The 19,178-nt window shown below is 41.0% G+C and overlaps 1 protein-coding gene across 1 annotated transcript; it reads right to left on the bottom strand.

Moving 5' to 3' along the window:
- Positions 1 to 433: 433 nt before the first annotated feature.
- On the bottom strand, positions 434 to 18,293 carry LOC125292767. The gene is made up of 4 exons (XM_048240176.1): positions 18,147 to 18,293; positions 17,877 to 17,992; positions 1,743 to 1,959; positions 434 to 1,268 (listed from the first exon to the last, which is right to left on the bottom strand). The coding sequence occupies exons 1-4, from the start codon at positions 18,280 to 18,282 to the stop codon at positions 1,078 to 1,080; spliced, it is 660 nt and encodes a 219-aa protein (XP_048096133.1). The 5' UTR covers positions 18,283 to 18,293; the 3' UTR covers positions 434 to 1,077.
- Positions 18,294 to 19,178: the final 885 nt, after the last annotated feature.

Below are 19,178 nucleotides of genomic sequence, written 5' to 3'. Positions count from 1 at the left end.
TGCATATGACAATAAACTTGACATCCTGCAGGTCTTCATTATTAGAATACCACCAGTTTGATTTGATTATTTCCTATTTGGAGTCCTAACAGAATTGGGTGTTAGCACTATTTGTTGAATGGGCAAGTTTAGGGTAGGCTGTCTAGTAAATAGTATAGGACGCACAACTGTGAAGGACTTAACAGAAAAGTGAAACTTACATGTAACTCTGTGGCAGTAGTTTGACAGAGCTCTACAAACGAAATGTTTTCTGTTTCTACTGGTGTGTGTGTGTGTGTTTGCCATCATGTGTGTGTCTGCATGAGGATGTCCCATAGATTCTTATTTTCAGTGCAGACCCTGGGAGGGTCAGTGAACAGTGTTCTTGTCAGCCTCTTGGAGACCTTTTAAAGCACTGTTTGTCTGGGTTCATTTGAAGAGATAAAGTATAACATTTCAATGTCAAAGTAATTTATTTATATTGCACATTTTACACAGCGTCTTGCAGCAGATTTAGACAGCATAAGTACAATACAATTAATGTTATTTACAGCAAATCATAGTTGTCAAATAAAAAAGAATAAAATAATGTATTGATGAGAAAAATATAGAATAGGTGGCTTAAGGTGCCTTGCAACCTTCATAACTGCGAGCTTAACTCATTGTAAACAATTATCAACACCAACTAATTTGCCAGAGTAAGGACAGAGAAACCCCACTCAGTGATATTATACACAGAGACACACACCAACCAACACACACACACACAATTTCACTTTCAAGGTTATGGGTGTGGTGTCTCAAATATTAATCAAAATAATTGTCAGCTGACAATTGCACAGGAGGTCAAAACTGAATCCAAATTTTGTTCAAAGTCATACCAGAACCATTTTTGATGGAAGGGTGACACCTTGTGAAATTAATTTGAGATGTTAGGATAGCGACACGCTTGTGAGGTCCACCCTGTACCACTACATCAGATATTGATATATGATGCTACTGTGTTAAAGATAAGACCTAATCTCTGAAAGGCTGGAATTGTATAAAGCAGATAACTTCCATCCAACTAGTTGAGAGTTAACAGTGACACGTGAAACTTCAAATGGTCTCTGCCAGTTTATATTGTTTTTGTCTTTGGTAAAAGTACAAGACACTTCCAGCGATGATGATGATGAGAATAAGAGCGGCTGGAATTCCCCAAGACGCCAGATTTCTTGTGATGTCAAAACAGCTGAAGTGAGTGACAGGGAGGGGCATCATGGGTAATGCCTCAGTTGGTCGCAAACAACCTGAGTGTCATAAAAAATCAGACAGGATGTTAATAACACAACCTGAGTATTATAAGGCAACAGACAGGATGTTAATAAGACAGCCTGAGTATTATAAGGCAACAGACAGGGTGTTAATAACCCATCATAAGGGCATTCACAACACTATCTGAGCATCATAAGGGCATTAATAACACTATTGAGCATCATAAGACATCAATAATACTGTCACACACCAATATGACATGGTCATAAGACATCAGACAGGGTGCAACACATCAGTGCATTTGAGCAGCGTGTCTGGTCCATGGAGGTTGTGCTCATGGTCTGTGTTACTGGCCACGGGGATCGCATGCTGTACCACCCACTGTACTGACCTGGTGGGGCAATAGTCCTACTGCCTCAAAATACTGACCTGTGGGGTAATAGTTGTACTGCCCCACTGTACAGACCTGGTGGGGTAGCAGTCGTACTGTACTGTCCCACTTTACTGACCTGCGGGGTAGTATTCATACTGTCCTTCCTGGATGTAGTGACCCAGGGGTGGCCAGAGGGTGCACTGGTAAGTGCCGCAATCCCCCAGCGCTGGCTCAGGTAGGAGCAAAGAAAACTCCGCCCCCACTTCGTATGAGTGGTTCGCGCCTCGGTAGACTGTTGTGTGATTATCATGTAGGTTCTTCATAACAAGCCCTCGGTACTCAGGTCCAATCACCTACAGAGAAAAAAAACATCCAATAAGAAATGAATGCATACCAGGGGCCTCATTATAGAAACTTCAGTTTAGGATGGCATTTAGGATTTTTGGTATTACAGAATCATGTTTCCTAACTACTTTTAGGAAAAAAATCTTAACTTAAGATTTGAATTTCCTCTGGGGATCAATAAAGTATCTATCTTTCTATCTATCTAGATAGGAATTTGGCCATTACAGAACCATCCTAACTCAAGGATTCAGTGGCTTTATGTCTGCCTGGCCTGCTCCAGTCTTGACTTGGTGCCTTTTAAATAAAGCACCCCTCCTCCTCTGCTGTCCTCAAAACACAGCATACAGTATCGAGATGCATACCAGAGCCCTATATACGGCTCTGATGTATACAAGTCTGGAGGGCCATCTGCTGGTAGTCTGTGATAACACATTCACCCTCTTCATTTCAGAGACATAGATGGAGTCAGGAGAGCTCAACAATAGCCACCTTGTTGTGAAGCTTCACTCACACTCAGGCTCATAAATGTTTTAATGTTGTCTGACAACATGTTTACGTCAATAACTGTATCGTAACAGAATAAAAAAATACTGTTTGTACCAAAGGTTTTAGCATTCTAGAATCTTTCGTTTATACAGTCCATCCTTGTTTTACCTTCTTTTCTTCCATTCTATGAAGTGTTATTCTGATAAGAACTACCAGAAATGGAGAGGGTACTAGTATTGGAATGTACAGTATGATCAACTCAAAACACAGTGCGCCTAAATTACATGAGCTGACAGTTAAACTGTCTCACCAATATTCATTAGTGGAATACACCAAAAATGAACCAAATCTATATGGACTAATGCTAGATGATTGATTTCCCACACATATTGCCATAGTGACCTGCTGCCTCTGAAGTTTGAGGCAGAGCTGTAATTGGGAAACTACCTGTCCATTGCTGAAATGCTGCCATTCATCAGGATGCCCACGTTTTGTCACTCCGGGTGTGTCCTATCCACGTTTCTCTCAATCGACTGCCAATCACGGGCAGGTTCGAAGTGGTAAAGCACGGAAATTGGCAGCATGAGCTACAAAAGCTGCAGGATGTACAGGAGCTCATATTCCAAGTGCTGCACAAACAGCATAAATCGAAGACTAACCAAAAGAACCAAAGAAAATATAGCGTGACTTTGGTATTTCGAACTGTCATCTAATCCTGAACTCATTTATATTAAATGCAAATTCAATTGAATCTACAATTGAAATGGATGAGATACAAAATAATTTACCCAACTCACAGCTTTCATAAACAAGACAACTAATTTTAGAGTCACAAATAGTTTTTTTTGTGCCAGGGTGTTAGTAAAAGCATTTCTGCTGTGAAATTGGACATTTTAATACAGTAGTCTATTATACAAATGGCTCGTTCTTGAAGCCGCTCCCTATGGACATTCAAGGTAATGCAGGTTTTCTGAACTTCCGTGTTGGCTTCATTGTTTGGTATTGAACGTTGCCGCTTGTTTGAAACCATAGCCATAGACAGACAGACCAGAGTGGCAGAGAAAACAGACAGTGGAAGAAAAAGACCTGTCCGAACCATAGATATAGAAAGAGATTGAAGAAAGAGCCATTGAATAGAAATAGAAAGACATTGGCTTTTACATTAAAAAAATGAATCTTAAAATTCTGGATGCATCTAAACAGCAGTCCCAAGAACACACTCCTATCTGAGACACTGAAAAGCCAGGAACTGAACCCTGAAAAGAGTCCTCTCAGTCAGCTGGTACTGAAGATAACTAACTCTAACTAGCTCTGCTTCCCAAACATCAATTAGAATCAACAAAAAAATGAATCAAGCAAAAGAAGAATATTTAGAGCATTGGACAAACCAAATTACGAACCAAAGTAAAAGGAATCCCCATCTGACCCCATAAATAGAATATGAATTGGCAGAGTATCTCATCTCTGTCAGTTATGAAGCAGAGGCAAATCTTGCAAGTAGGCTATAGGCTCAGGCACCATATAGCAGTAGAAACAGGCAGACACAGAAAAACTTGGCTGCCAAGAGAACAAAGAATATGTGGTCACTGTCAAGCAGAGCAAGTTGAGACAGAGAAGTACTTTGTACTACACTGCAACAAATATGACAGATTAACACAGACACCTTTTTCAACCTTCAAAAAATGTTTAGGAAGCTTTTTTTTTAAAAGATTTTAAAGACATTGAAGACAATGATAATCACCATGCTACTTGGCGAATGCCTTCTGCTGCCCCGGCAGCACAATAGGTCTTGAAATGTCACAACCTGAGGGACCTGCCCTAAGTAAACCTGTGTTTGTGTAGGCTAATAGACGCACATGCGTATACGCACGCACGCACACACACATCTATCACCCTACCATTATTTATACTTGCCTACTGTTCATTCTATCCACGTCTTTTTTACTTCTGTGAAATTACTGTTATGTAGGCCTGCAGTGTCATTCATAACACTGGTTTGGCAACACGGTAGACTTCTCAAGCAGTGATTTAGAAAAGCAGTTTTATCTGTTTTCTCTCTGCGGTCCAAACCCTACGGCCGTTGTTTCGCTCACACCTTACTTTCCGGTTATTATGCTGTTTTTTGCAAAAGATTCATTTTCCCATAAAGGTGTTTTTTTTTTTTTTTTTTAACAGCAGAGAATTTTTCATAGACAGTAAAAGAAAATGTCTGAGCTGTGCAAACGCCAAAAACACAGGCCACATTATGGGCCATCTGAAACCAATTACTGTAAAACTCCAAATAATAGCCCGGGCTTTTATTTTCCCAAATCGCCAAACTGCACCGGCTAGTATTAGAGACAGACGTCTATATGAGACAGGCCTTTAATTCCCTTTACACAAAACTTTTCCTCTGCAAAGATGGAAAATATTATCGAATTAATTATTTCAAACACACTGAATGTCTACCTATATGACTAGGCTATCTGATGACAATTACGGATCATCATTCCTTTAGTGTTGAGATGTTGTTCATTAAGTGAGATACAGTAAGATCCAAATAGCGGGGATAGCCAGAACAGACGAAACACGTTTTAATCAAACGTAATTTACAAATAGATTGTATCACACTGAAAGCTCATATTTTGTCACTAGCAAATAGCCTATATCGGTCCTTTGTCAAATACAGTTGCATTATCAGCCCTGACCAAAACCGTTCAGGAATTATTTATGCAAAAGTGGAACGTGCATAATGTTTCATTCTCCCTCCTTTTCGGCACGAATGAAACAGCATGAGAGAGCATTAACCATATAGTTTCTCCCGTATTGTATTTGCCAAATTTGACAACAGTCTACATTTCAAATCATAGCCTATTTCCAGGCGCGCGGGGACATATTTTTGACCAGGGGTGCTGAATAACAAAATAATCATGGATGTCCGACGATTTCTCCCCCAGCATATGATTCGAATTTAGACAGCTAAATACGCCATTTCAGTGGCGTGTATGAGTAGGTCTAAGAGTGAGAAGTTTTATAATGCCCTGGGCAGCCACATTCCACTGCAACTATGCGCAGCACTTGCCACTCCGACTCAATAATAAAAACTCCGCGCGCACACACCAGTCCCATAGAAGTGCACTTGACTTTACATCACCAACCTATTTCAGTATATAGCCAGAGAATATCCGTAGACGGGCTCTGATATAGCCTAGTCTAAGGTAAATTCCTTCCGCCATGGCAGTACATTTAAAACAGGGGTTCTCAAAGTTTTGATTGGTGAGGGCCAATCCAGGAACCCAACATTGACTGAGGGCCGCCAAAGGGGCGGTGGGAGAAAAAGAAAGAAAAAAACTGGAAAAAAATCCCATTTGTAATCATTTTAATGAGCAGGTTGCATCTCTACAGTTTATATGTATTGCATTAAACACATTTTAATTCATAACTGAGGCTAAACCTGCCAAAACTTTAGAAAATCTTAAGAATGCACACACAATCCCTGGGGTTCCCTCCCTCAACAGACAAATTTGGGATATAACAGTTCTGGTTGCAGTCCATTTCAAGTACAAACGATTTAGAACAAACAGTCTGCCTTGCTTTTATCAGCATAGGCCTTATTCAGGCCCAATTCCAGCTACCAAAGCACCACAGGAAAACCTGACGGCCACAAAACACCACTAAACGGAGATTCATTCTTTTCAAAGCACACAGTACAGTTGTACAGTTTTAACAGTTTTCCAGTTGTTATCAGATGTTATCGCGGGCCGCCAGAAATGTTTCCGCGGGCCGCCATTGGCCCCCGGGCCGCACTTTGAGAACCTATGATTTAGAATAAAGGATAATGTTCGTGAACCCTTCTGGTTTTGTTGCCAGCATAAAAACAAGCTTACCATCGGCCTATCCGCAAATTTTAAACACAAGGGATGAATTGAACGATGACGACGTCGAACATATAGGCATAGTTCATATTGAAAAAAAAGTTATACAATTTGGAACTCTAGCTTTTCCCCACCGCAGTCTTTTAATGCCATCTAATCATAACGTGCGCAGTCTGCACCATACATAAGCCCAAATCACACCCAAGATTCGCGACGAGATGAGCTGCAACATTCTAATTAATTTAATTAATCAACATTCTAATATTAACCAGCAACTTGATGCAACATTCTAAAACCTTCCAACTATGACCAGACATGGTAAATGCTTTGCAACGACGTGCAACATCTAATTCACACCGCTGTAACATCCTTTCTGAAACGGTTTTGTGTCATTGCGAATCTTTTGTGTGAATTGGGCTTTAAACAGACGATCTGACAGGTTTTAGAAGATTAAATACAACTCGAAACTAAAAAACAGGCCAGGCCTCTACTGGAGACCGGCCTTTAACCCAAACCTGTAGCCACGCCAGGCGTTTAAAAGAGACAGGCGTCTCTTTGGGACTCAGCTATTATTTGAAGTTTTACGGTACTGTTAAGTGGTAGGCCCAATCCCAATCTCTCCGCTTACGCACTCACACAATCTGCGCGTTCCCGCAAACTTCGTCAGGTTTAGGGCTTTTCAACTGCAAAGTTGTTAAGTGCTTGAGGGCTCGCTTGCACCCTTTCTGTACCCTTTCAATAAGTCGGGATCTATGAACATTTTTCTTAAGGGAGGCTGGAAGCTTGAAAAAACATCAGTAAACAAAAACAACTGCCATAAAAAGGAAAAGGTAACGTGTTTGCAGCACGTTTTTTGTGTTGTCAGTTTAATGATAGGTCACAGGGGCTGTCCCCTTCCTGTTAGTGTTTTGAACCCTTACACCCTCGCTAACTTGCTGTCAGTTAAGTGTGTAAGGGTTCAGAGTTTAGGGTTTAGGGGAGAGATTGGGATTCAGACATGGTCATTTGTCAAGGGTGTGTGTCAATTATGCGGCACGTCATGGAGGACATTTCAAAATGTTAGTTCCGCGTGATTATGAACCACATGAGCTACAAATACAAACTTGATGTCTTTTTCAACTTAATTGATCATGGGAAACACATAGGAATGTTTATATTTATGACCCAGTATATCTGGACCACTTAATCCTCCAATTCCAATATGGCCGCTGTCCAAAAAAAAAGCAGTTTTGACTGTAGTTACACCTCATTGTTTGCGCCAATTTATCTACAAGCACCAAATTTGGCACGGATACAGCTGACGGCATACTGAAATGATTTAGCCAGGGCTCGAAGTTGGTGATCTCTGAGACCAAGATGGCAGCCAAATCCGCCACCTGAAAAGGGATTTGGCTGCATATTTTGAACCAGATGAGATACAAATGTATAATTGATACAGTGGGAGAATAAGTATTTGAACCCATGCTAAAGTTGACTAAAAATTGATCTTAATGCCTTACTTAAAAAGTAAGTAAAAATCCAACCTTTAAGGACACCAATTTTCTTAGTGAATGAAAAATGTATCGTAAATAAATATTTTTTTTCCCTTAAATTACAGGGGCAATAAGTATTTGACCCCTATGTGAAATTCCCATAGAGGCAGTCAGATTTTTTTTTTTTAAAGGCCACTTATTTCATGGATCCAGGATACTGTGCATCTTGATAAAGTTCCCTTGGCTTTTGGAATTAAAATATCCCCACATCATCACATACCCTTCACCATACCTAGAGATTGGCATGGTGTGTTTTTCAGTTAGCCTATTAGCTGGTTTGATGCTCATTGAGTTCGATGCAAACCAGCTAATAGGCTAACAAAAAACACACACCATACCAATCTCTAAATATTTCTATTTATGATTGTGTATATGTGGATCCTCAAAGTCCCCAAATCCAATATGGCTACTTTCCAAAAAAGGGTTTTTGACTACAACCTTTGAACCAAATGCGTTAAATTTTACCGGTTATGGAAACCCTTGGAAATCCCTTCTTATCAACGAATCATGACCTCATAGCACTTGACACCCAAGATATTATGGAAAGAGAAGTGGCTGATTCGCTCACTACTGCTCACAAAGTTGGTGTAGCCCTACTGCCAATGTAGAGCAGCGACTTGACAAGGTCACCAAGCCTGTATCAGAGTTTTAGGGCAGCCGTGGGCCTACTGGTTAGCGCCGGACTTGTAACCGAGGGTTGTCGGTTCGAACCCCGACCAGTAGGCACCGCTGAAGTGCCCTTGAGCAAGGCACCTAACCCCTCACTGCTCCCCGAGCGCCGCTGTTGTTGCAGGCAGCTCACTGCGCCGGGATTAGTGTGTGCTTCACCTCACTGTGTGTTCACTGTGTGCTGAGTGTGTTTCACTAATTCACGGATTGGGATAAATGCAGAGACCAAATTTCAAAAGAGTATATACTTATACTTATACTGATATGATTCCTCGGGCAAACATACTGACATTTGCCAACTGACCTGACACAAAAGCCAAGCACAAAACAACTAATGGTATTTAGAAGCAAAACATGACACTCATCACACAACTGTTCCTTTCACTTCAGTCCAGGCCTGATGCAGACATGGCAGAATTCTTCAGGTTTAGTAGTATTGCTGGGTTTGTGCGGTCACACATGAGCTATGAATCTGTCACGCGACTGGATATTGTGTTTGATACATATCCAGAGGAGAACCTCAAAGCACAAACTCACCAACGCAGAGGAACCGGATCAAGAAATAAAGTAGATGGGAGAACTCCAAGGACATTCCTGCTCACTTAAATCAGCAAGGATCTAGGTCCCCAGAAGTCACTGGCCTTACCACTCGTCCACGCTTTAACAGGCTGTGACACAACCTCAGCCTTCCTGGGCCATGAGAAAACGAGTGCCTGGGCAGCTAGGGAGGCAACACCAGATCTCACAGAATCCCTGGTTACCCTTACCTGGGACCCTGAACAGATCAACAATAACTTCCATGTCCAAAAACTGAAGCGTATGGTCGTCATCATGTACAGCAAGAACTGTGGTTCCAGTGGCTTAGATGAAGCTAGACATCACCTTTTCTCGAATGGTACCAAATCTCTCGAGAACCTGCCTCCCACCCAAGCTGCACTGATTCAGCACATCAAAAGAGCACTGCTGCAGGCGAGCTTTTACTGGAATCAGGCAACCACTGTCCCGCAAGACTTGGGAACCTTACAGAACTAATCTCGGAGATGCCAGTAAAGCCTGCACCATTCTCCTCCACTGTGGTTGCAAGATAGCATGTAGAGAGGCCCTGTACAGCCCTGTCCTGGCCCGTACAGCCTACATGTAGCGACCCATCACCCGCCTATGACAACTCTGCCTAGATTCCTGGCCCATACTGCCGACCCACCACATGCCTTGACAACTCCTTTCCCCCTGGACCAACGCTGGACTATTTGAACTTTCTGACATTAAATTAGGATTAATGCATTATCATACCGGATATGTAATCATCCCAACTCTTGTAACTTTCACCTCAGGTGGCTTTAAACACCATGTCCTATTCTCTACACCTGCCTATCATATGCATTTGTCATGTATACAGACCTTAATGTCCTGTATTTGACCCTAGGCAGATGGGTCAGGCCTTTGAGTCATGGATCTGCTCGAGGTTTCTTCCTATATGTATCTCCAATTCTAGGGAGTTTTTCCCCCCTGTTCCCCTGTTCCCCTGTTCCCCATGGGCCTTCTTTTCTTTTCTTTCTCTTATTGTCTACACTTTGTAAAGCGCCATGATACATGTGTAATGTTTTGGCGCTCTATAAGCACAATTAAATTGAAATTGAAAATAGAGAGCACTGCAAGTGCTGTAAAGCTGGAGTTCGTTGCACTTCTATATGCATGTGAGGGTGCTTGTACAAACAATGATGGTGGAGACGATGAGTGATCTGGTGATCGTGAGTGATAATGAGAATTCACTGTTGTTTTTATGTTATTGCTTTTTTTGTTATGCAGTTGTGAAGCAGAGTTTTGGACAAATCGACTATATTGTTCTTTTAACAATTTGCCATAATATAAATATTGCCTTGCAATAATAATTGTGTCTTATTCTTTCTTATATGATTACACTTTGAAATGTATTCATCTGTGGTGCACTGAAAGCATTTCACTTTTATAAGGAAATGAATCAACATTGAGAAAACCCTTTAAAGTTGTGGTAAAAAAATATTTTCAACCACAGTCTTAAAAAGAATACGGATTCCAGACCTAAGCATAAATATAAATATGACAAGCATAAATATAAATATGCCATGGACTTCTTGTGGTCAATAAACATAAAATAGACACCACATCCTCATTTGTAGCGCATTTGGTTCAAAATTTGTAGCCAAAACACTTTTTTGGACAGGGGCCGAATTGAATTTAAGGAATTTGGGGGGTCCTGATATACTCAATCATAAATGTAAGTATTCCTATGGGTTTTCCATGGTCAAAAAATTAAAATAGACATCAAGTTTGTATTTGTATCTCATCTGGCTCAAAAGCTATGTATAGCTAAATCCCTTTCAGGCAGCGGCCACATTAGATTTGGCCGCCATCTTGGTCGCTTGGATGCCCTGGATAAATAATTTCATTATGCCCTCAGCTACATCTGTGTCAATGTCGTGTTTGTAGATGAATTTGCACGAACAATGGGGTGTAAGGCCCCCAACTACTGCTTTTTTGGACAGTGGCCATATTGGAATTAAAGGAATAAGGGGTCCAGATGTACTGGGTCATAAATATTAACATTGCTATGTGTTTCCCATGATCAATTAAGCTGAAAAAGATATCAAGTTTACATTTGTAACTCATGTGGTTCAAAAGTTATAGCCTTTTCGGGCAGCAGCCATATTGGATTTGGCCGCCATCTTGGCCCCAAGGGTCATTGACTCCGGCGCCCTAGTTAAATCATTTCAGTATGACCTAAGCTACATTTGTGCCAAATTAGGCGCTTTTAGAAGAATTTGCGCGAAAATGTGCTTAAGGCCCCCCACTAGTAAACAAAATGCTATCTGTGATAACCAGCTTCCGCTACGGAGAGTGAAGTTCGTCCCAAAGCTGAGTGTGGTCAGAGAATGTCTAATAAGGGGAGAACTTTCACTCTCGGGAAATTTCCTGTTTCTGAACTGGTTGCTGGTTCCCATGTGGGGGTGCTGTAATTGGCCTGACCGAAATTTGTTTTTTTCAGCTTCCAAGCCAACGGAGAGTTGCTAGACTACCCTGGCTGCAAATTACATTTGCTGCCGCTAGGGCGCATCTATGAATGCATTCGAATCCGACCAGTAGGCACGCCTGAAGTGCCCTTGAGCAAGGCACCTAACCCCTCCCTGCTCCCAGAGCGCCGTTGTTGTTGCAGGCAGCTCACTGCGCCGGGATTAGTGTGTGCTTCACTGTGTGCCAGACTAAATTTCCCTCACGGGATCAAAATAGTATATACTTACTTATATACTCTAGGGTCGTTTCTCAAAGTCAAGGATGGGTCCTTCAAAGCCGCTCTTTCACGTTACGTCATTGAATCTCGCCAAGCACTGTACCAATGTCAAGGGTGCTTTAAAATTCTACAGGGCTCTCAAGTTTTGAGGACAGGCAAGAGTGACATTCCCCGTCGACAATCTCCCCCCCCCCCACACAACCCCGTCAACACACACTGGCATGGGAGTCGAGCGCTCTAACCACTGAGCTAAAAGCCCAGGCTTCCAACTCAGCGGTTAGAATTGTTCTTAAGGTTAGGGGTGTGAGGATTTACACGCGCAACTAGCATCACCAGCTAGCATACACCAGCCCCAGGTCAGTTACCAGTTGATCCAATATTAGTTGTGCAGAAATATAGCCCGTCTTATACACACCAATTGAATTGAAATAGAAATTGTAAAGATTTTTATTTTTTGTAATTATTCCATATTTAGTGTAGTCATATCAGAACCTGAAGTAGCCTACAATCCAAATGCAAGCATGAAACTTCAGAGTATTACCTTTCATTTGAGGCCAATATTATGCTTATGTGGGGTTCATATGCAGTAAGCATTTGATTGCCAGTATGCATTTTGGATAACCCAAAGTCCTATGGGGAGTTTTCATAGGGCATTTTACCAAATGCATGAGCATACCTTGGCAAATAATGGTCTAAAGTACTCATGTTGTCATTCTATATTGATCTACTTTTGCACACAGCATGACAAGACCTAATGCTAGGACTCAAGTCATATCAAGTCAAGACCTAGAGGGCTGAAATGTGGTCAGTTCAAAGATGCTTGTTATCTGGTAGAAAAATAAAAGAATAATCTAGCCTTTGTAACTTTGTGACAGTACATCACACAGTTATTCTAATTGTTTTCCAACAGTGTCTCAGCTTTCCAAAAGAGAGCAGATGTTTGGCTAAAGACGATTATTGGCTAAAGTATGTAGGAGCAATGCCCTCCTAAGTCAAAATGGGGCAAAAGTATAATTTATAATTGCTCAGATTTGCAAAAGAAATGATTTGACACATGGCACTGAAAATTCAATAATGGGCCTTTTCACCCCCTCTGAGCATCCACTAACCTGGACCTTTTAGGGGGCTTTCCTCTCAGGGTGAATGAGAGGATGCTTAATTGCTTTTTACCCAACATTTTTGAATACAGGTGCAATGATTAATGCATCCATGGCCAGGATATAATTATATAATATGACGTGATTTTAAAAGTGACCTATAACAATAGGCTATGCAATACACTTTAATTTGTTTAGTGCTAATAAAATGATTAAGCCTATTTGGAGAGAGAGATGTTTAGAATGTGACAATATGTCAGTCATCGTGTGAACGAAAGTATGACTAGGCATAGGCTACTGTTTCTGAGCAAGTGTTGTCAATGAACAGGCTGTGAAACTGTTGGCTAAGTTACAGACAGTCATGAACAACTGATGCTAATTATCTGGGAAACATTCTCTATAGCAGCAGTCACGTTGTCATTGTTTGTGTCAAACAAGTTGTGGATTTGTTGTAACATTAAAAGATGACTTACTCTGTGCTGAAACCATGAACTGATGCTCAAAGCTCCAAGGTGAACGAAACTTGGAAGAAGTAGGTAACAGGTTCATGTTCAATAATTCACGTTCAACAATTCCAGGATACGCGTTTTTCATTGTTGTTGCGTTAAATCTTACCCAGATACAATATAGTTATTTTCTGATTGGCTATTGTGTAGCCCCTCTCGTTATTTTTGATTGGCTGATAAGTGGCAGGCTCAACTCCAGGGGAGACGCGCTTGATTCCTGCCGGTTCCATAGTGAGAGCGGGCGCTGCCAGATACATTTTGAAGCTGCCGCGAGCATATTAAATATATAAATAGTTTTTCTGCGTGAGAAATACAATGTGTGGCGGGAGAGCGTGACAAAAGACTGAAATGAGTGACTGTCACGCTCAATGCGTGACACTTGAGAGCCCTGATTCTATCTAACTACTGAGTTCGTTCTGAGATTTTCGAGGATGCATGCCTGTATCCTCTGCGTGCTTGGAACACCCACAATCCTGTGCGCACACATGATTTTTATTAATGCATCTGCAGCTTCCTGCACACTCGCTAGTCTGTTCCATTGTGTGTTTTCCGTATGCTAGGAAGAAGCCTTGCCTCGTCTGTGAAGGATTGCCTGCGATCACGCCCAGTGGAATTCTGGTGGAACTGCAACCAAATTCGGTACAATGAGCCGTAGGCCTGTCAAACTCGATTCCTTTTAAGGATCCGGGTTATTCTGAGTCACTCACTAAACTGATCCGGGTTGAACGAGTCACTTGAGTCATTTGAGTCAGTATTGCTAAATCGCAAAGAAATTCAGTCCTACGTTCAAGCAGTGCCGTGGGGTGCTTCATTTCGTTAAGTGCCTTCTCATGTTGGATGTGGATCCTCCATGATTTGAAACCAGGTTTTTGCAGCACTTGCATTTAGCCTTTAGAGTTTTGCTATCCTGGTCAAAAAGTGCATCCACACATTGTTCATCTTTTTGGTGCTCATGTTCAGAAACTTTGATCTTATTGACAGAGAGGGTAGCCTATATTATAATAATTAATTATTTGTTGTTGTCAATAGAAGTTTGCCTAGGTCTAATGCTACTCTGCTACAATGTTTATTACCACTACTACTAATAGTAGGCTACTAGGAATCTATTCTAATAAGTATTATAGGCTGCTAATACTAGGCAACTAATATTACTATTAATCATAGCTATACTGTTAGGTACCCTAATATAATATCATATAATATAATATAATATAAAATAGCCTAATATAATAGCATCAAAACCTCCACCCACTCACGGGAAAGAAAGCAGTTTGAGCCAGACTGTTTATTTATTGTCTTAACCTAGCCTAAGCAATTGACTTTCAATGTAGACATAGAAACAGGGCATTAGAAATGCCCTGCAGTGAATAAATTATTATTATTGTTATTATTATTATTATTACTACTACTACTACTATTCTCATTAGGCCTATTATTATTATCACCTTGACACGAGTAGAAACTAGGCTACTCGCTCGTCTACAGATCCACTCATTCGACTGGCCGGCTGATTCGACTGGCACAACATAACGTAACCGGTCCGCCCGGCTGATCCAAATGACCCAGGTAGGCTAGCCTACTCAAGCAACTCCATACAGAGCTTGCAATGTTTCGGACTGTCTTCGCGACCTAATTGCATTTTAAAGTAGGCTATGCGTGCAGAACATATGTTATTTCAGAAGTGAAAGTATGGCTTTTGTTGTGGATTTGCTTTTCACCTTGACGAGGAGTTACTCGCTCCTCTAAAGAGCCACTCATGACAACGTAGCCGGCTGATTCGGCTGACTTGCACTCATAACAACGTAACCGGTCCGCCCGGCTGATTCGACTGACCCAGGTAGATACTCAAGCAGCTCAAGCATGAGCGTGCAGTTCGGACTGTCTGCACGACCTAATTGCATTTTAATATGCTACATCCATACACCAAATCTAACTAGATGTACCGCATAGCGGTACAAAATATGACCACCGCTCAGTCCTGTACATCCGTTCCGCGAAAATAAATCACACTTCAATTTGTCTCCATATTTTACTCCATCCCCCACTCTGGAAACTTTTGTGTATGCTTGTTTGGCATGCCTGAGTGTGTGTGTGCGGCTGCACAGAAAGTAGCCTACTGGTGCTGAAAAGGTGAATAGATTGTAGAATAGCCAAAGAAGATGTAGCATTGTTATAAAGCCTTTAAAATCTCTAAACAATCACAAGTAGGGCAGTTCATCACAGTTCATCCATTGCAACTGGATTGATGAAAGGTCACTTACACCTGTAGGCTACATTGTATTTGGGAAAAGCAAAAGGTATCAGCATAATTTTATTTATTTATTTATTTATTTATTTATTTATTTATTTTTATGTATTTATAAACAAAAACATTTCTGTCAGTTCCATGCCGTTTTCAACAGCTATCAAAAACAAAGGTCATTTTTGGATGGATGGATTTTTTGTGAATGTTTCTTCTTCTACATAAGATTTTAGTCATCTTTAGTTCATGTAATACTTTATTGTCAATGCACAAATTAAGTAATAGTAGTCTGAAACGAAATGCTGTTTTACATCTAACCAGTGGTGCAAATAACTGACATGTCCAAATGGGCCTTGATGAAATGCGTCGCTAGACTGTTCATAGGCTACACATTTTAACGGGCCAAAGTTGAAGAGCTTTTGTCCGTTATTGTTCGTGCAAATATAGGCTGATTCATGTTCCCTTGCATTGTGTAACTGAGGTCCATGGCTAGTCTGGCTTTCATCAGACCAAGCTCAATCTTTTAAGAAATCAAAAAATAAATAGCGGGCAGATCAGGCTGGGTTCACCCAGCCTAGTCCATAGGCACCCGATATTGTTTAATTTTCAGATTGAGATATACACGCTCTGGCTATTCTAAATGCAAAAATGCATCAGGGAGTTATGACAAAACGGTAACTAACAAACTAGATCCTAATAGAAAGCTGTTAGCTTCCCTAAGCTACAGGTAGGATTATAAGGTAGGCCTATTTACAACATAAATTGTCAATAGGCTATGCTGGCGACACAAATAAAATCTCCTTTGAAACCAATGGCTTCGCCTTACAGTATCAAGCGGACTTAAACTGCCATATCATTGGTTTAAAAGTTGTAATAACATCCACGCAGCTCCATGAGTCAAGGAAAGCGCGAATGAAGTAGCCACTTCTAAATGGAACCCACTACACAGTAGCTTAAGGTGTGTTGCTAAAGCAGCCATAATGAAATGAAGGTGTCATTGTTTGGATACTTCACACACACGTGCTTTTTAATTTCACAGACTACAACTACCAAGCTGGAATCAAAGCACATCGATTCTCCTCTCACACCCTGCACGTACTTAAAACAAAATAAACAGGCGTCTCAGTCTCACGCATGAATAGGCAAAACTGTATCAGACCGGTGTAACGTTGGTAAATCTTCCATTGCACAGAATGATTTTGTAGCACGTGCAATAAATGACAGTCGAAAGATACAAACAGTGCTGCTATCAATTTGCTTGGTATAACCGCATTTATAGTTTGCTACAAATGCAATCTATTAAATGGGCCTCCATCACTCAACCAACGCTAACGGTAACATTACCTAGGTCCTTATTGATATTACAAGATTAACGTACCTGCAGTAAAAACCAAGCATGTCCGATAAACATCCTCAGATTTATTTCGGCTTCAAGAAGAAATGGGAATTACACTTCATGTGAACACATGAACGGAATTCCACAAAACACTTCCAATTTCGTACAGTTTTGACTATGTTAGGTCACAGATACCTTCAATTACAACACCTCATTTTTACTTTTTTGTGTTTAACTAGGTGGCGCTATACATGAAATGAGTGGTTATGGAATGGGTTGACATGGCCCCTTGAGATCAAGTATGTCTAGGCTACATGCAGAACATTGAATGCTATTTCAGAAGTGGAAAAATGGCTTTTGTTGTGGAATTGCTTTTCACCTCGAGGAGGAGCTACTCGCTCTCGCAGATCCACTCATGACAACGTAGCCGGCTGATTCGACTGACTCGTACTCAACGTAGCCTAACCGGCCGGCTGATCCGACTAACCCGGATTGCTACTCAGCCACTCCAATCTGAGTCCCATGGTCTGTGAGTCTGCAATGTTTCCGGCTCTGCGGGAAGTTAACCAGTTATCTCGGACTGCCTGCTCACTCAGTCGCTTGAGTTGATTTGTGGAGTTGTGGTTGCCTACGAAATTGTTACATTTTTGGCAGCTACGATGGCTAGGGCTAGGAGGCTAGCTAATGTTGCAAGAGGTTTGTGTGTGGCGCTGTTTATCGTTTTAGATTGAATTGTAGTAGGACTCAACTGATCCGAGTTAATGATACTAGAGACTCGCGACTCATGGGTTAATTTAAAGACACGGGTGAAAGATCCGAGTGAATCATGACTTAAACACCTTTACAATGAGGAAGTGAACTCTCCGTAGGGCAAACATGATAGAACTTGTCGAACGGTACAGCAAGGTGTAGAAAGTCACTGCATTGAAGATACCAACCTTGTACCAACTGATTTTGCGATATTGCACTCCTTGTACCGAATGTGCCTTGCATGGTATTGAGAGACTCTCTGCTGTCAACACGGCAAGTGCGAAGTCTGCACTCAGTAAACACACTGCAGAAAAAACGCAAAAACGTGTCATTTCGACATGCAGTCTATGACACCTAATTTCTGGAGTGTTATTAGTTAATGCAATTATTTGCACTCAACAATGCAAAGCCTGGCTATAGCCTACTGCTTGTTAGGCTAATGATTAAACAAGACTTACCCAAAATGCACAACATGCCTGATGCCTGTTTTTTGGGTATTATACAGTTGACTAACAAACTGTGCAAATTGTGCAAACAATGCTGCTGCAAAAACGAAAATAAACAAGCTGTCGTGTGCAAATGGCATAACACCATGTTATGCAACGCCGTGTGCAAAACCGAACTTCATTGGCTGTTACAGTTTCGGTTTCGAGAAAAAGGCGGTCAAGTCTTAAACGTTTTGAATTAAACTCTGGGCTTAAAGTGTTCAAGCACCGTGCCTGAATTGACTTGCCTGAATTCAGGCGTGAGCTGGTATGCTTAATATTTGCAAGTAGGCAATGAGACTAGTATGACGTCCTCATAAATGTCTAATAATTTCAGACACAGACATTTCTATTGTTTTAAGCCTTGTAAACTGGTTGAGGGAATTTATAAGTATGCTACTCCATCACCTATTTTGAACAGCTAATTTAGGCCTAGCCATGGGTACTTACAGCTTGTTCCTCCTTAATCTAGTATGTTTTCTTTACCAACTCCACTTTCACTCGTGCCATATCCGTTCATTAATTCAGTGTGAATTTTAAATTAAATTATGAGGGTGAATATCGCTTAGCTGTGCCTTTCTGCATTGGATATGCATGTCCTACCTTATTTGCCATATCTTGTTATCACATCACATGTAAATGACTATGAAAGAGTTTGTTTCATTCGTCTATATGTAGCCTATGTTATATTCAGGAAAAGCATTAGGCCTACTTGGCCATTTTACATGCATTTTCTAGATCATGTTCAGCTTTGTATGAGAGAGGATGCACATGCTATTTTGCCATGCCCTATGCACCATGCATTAAAGCAGGGGTTCTCAAAGTTTTGATTGGTGAGGGCCAATTCAGGAACCCAACATTGACTGAGGGCCGCCAAAGGGGCGGTGGGAGAAAAAGAAAGAAAAAAACTGGAAAAAAATCCCATTTGTAATCATTTTAATGAGCAGGTTGCATCTCTACAGTTTATATGTATTGCATTAAACACATTTTAATTCATAACTGAGG

The sequence above is a fragment of the Alosa alosa genome, chromosome 4, assembly GCF_017589495.1.
Source record: "Alosa alosa isolate M-15738 ecotype Scorff River chromosome 4, AALO_Geno_1.1, whole genome shotgun sequence".
Taxonomy (NCBI): Eukaryota; Metazoa; Chordata; class Actinopteri; order Clupeiformes; family Clupeidae; genus Alosa; species Alosa alosa.
This window is presented reverse-complemented; position numbering and strand designations above follow the sequence as displayed.

Excerpts from the sequence above, each read along its gene's own strand:
- LOC125292767 (XM_048240176.1), bottom strand. The coding sequence starts at position 18,282 with ATGGTGTTATGCCATTTGCACACGACAGCTTGTTTATTTTCGTTTTTG. Across the intron at positions 17,993-18,146 it reads AGGCATGTTGTGCATTTTGG|TGTGTTTACTGAGTGCAGAC; the intron begins GTAAGTCTTGTT and ends TTTTTTCTGCAG. Across the intron at positions 1,960-17,876 it reads GCAAAATCAGTTGGTACAAG|GTGATTGGACCTGAGTACCG; the intron begins GTTGGTATCTTC and ends TTTTCTCTGTAG.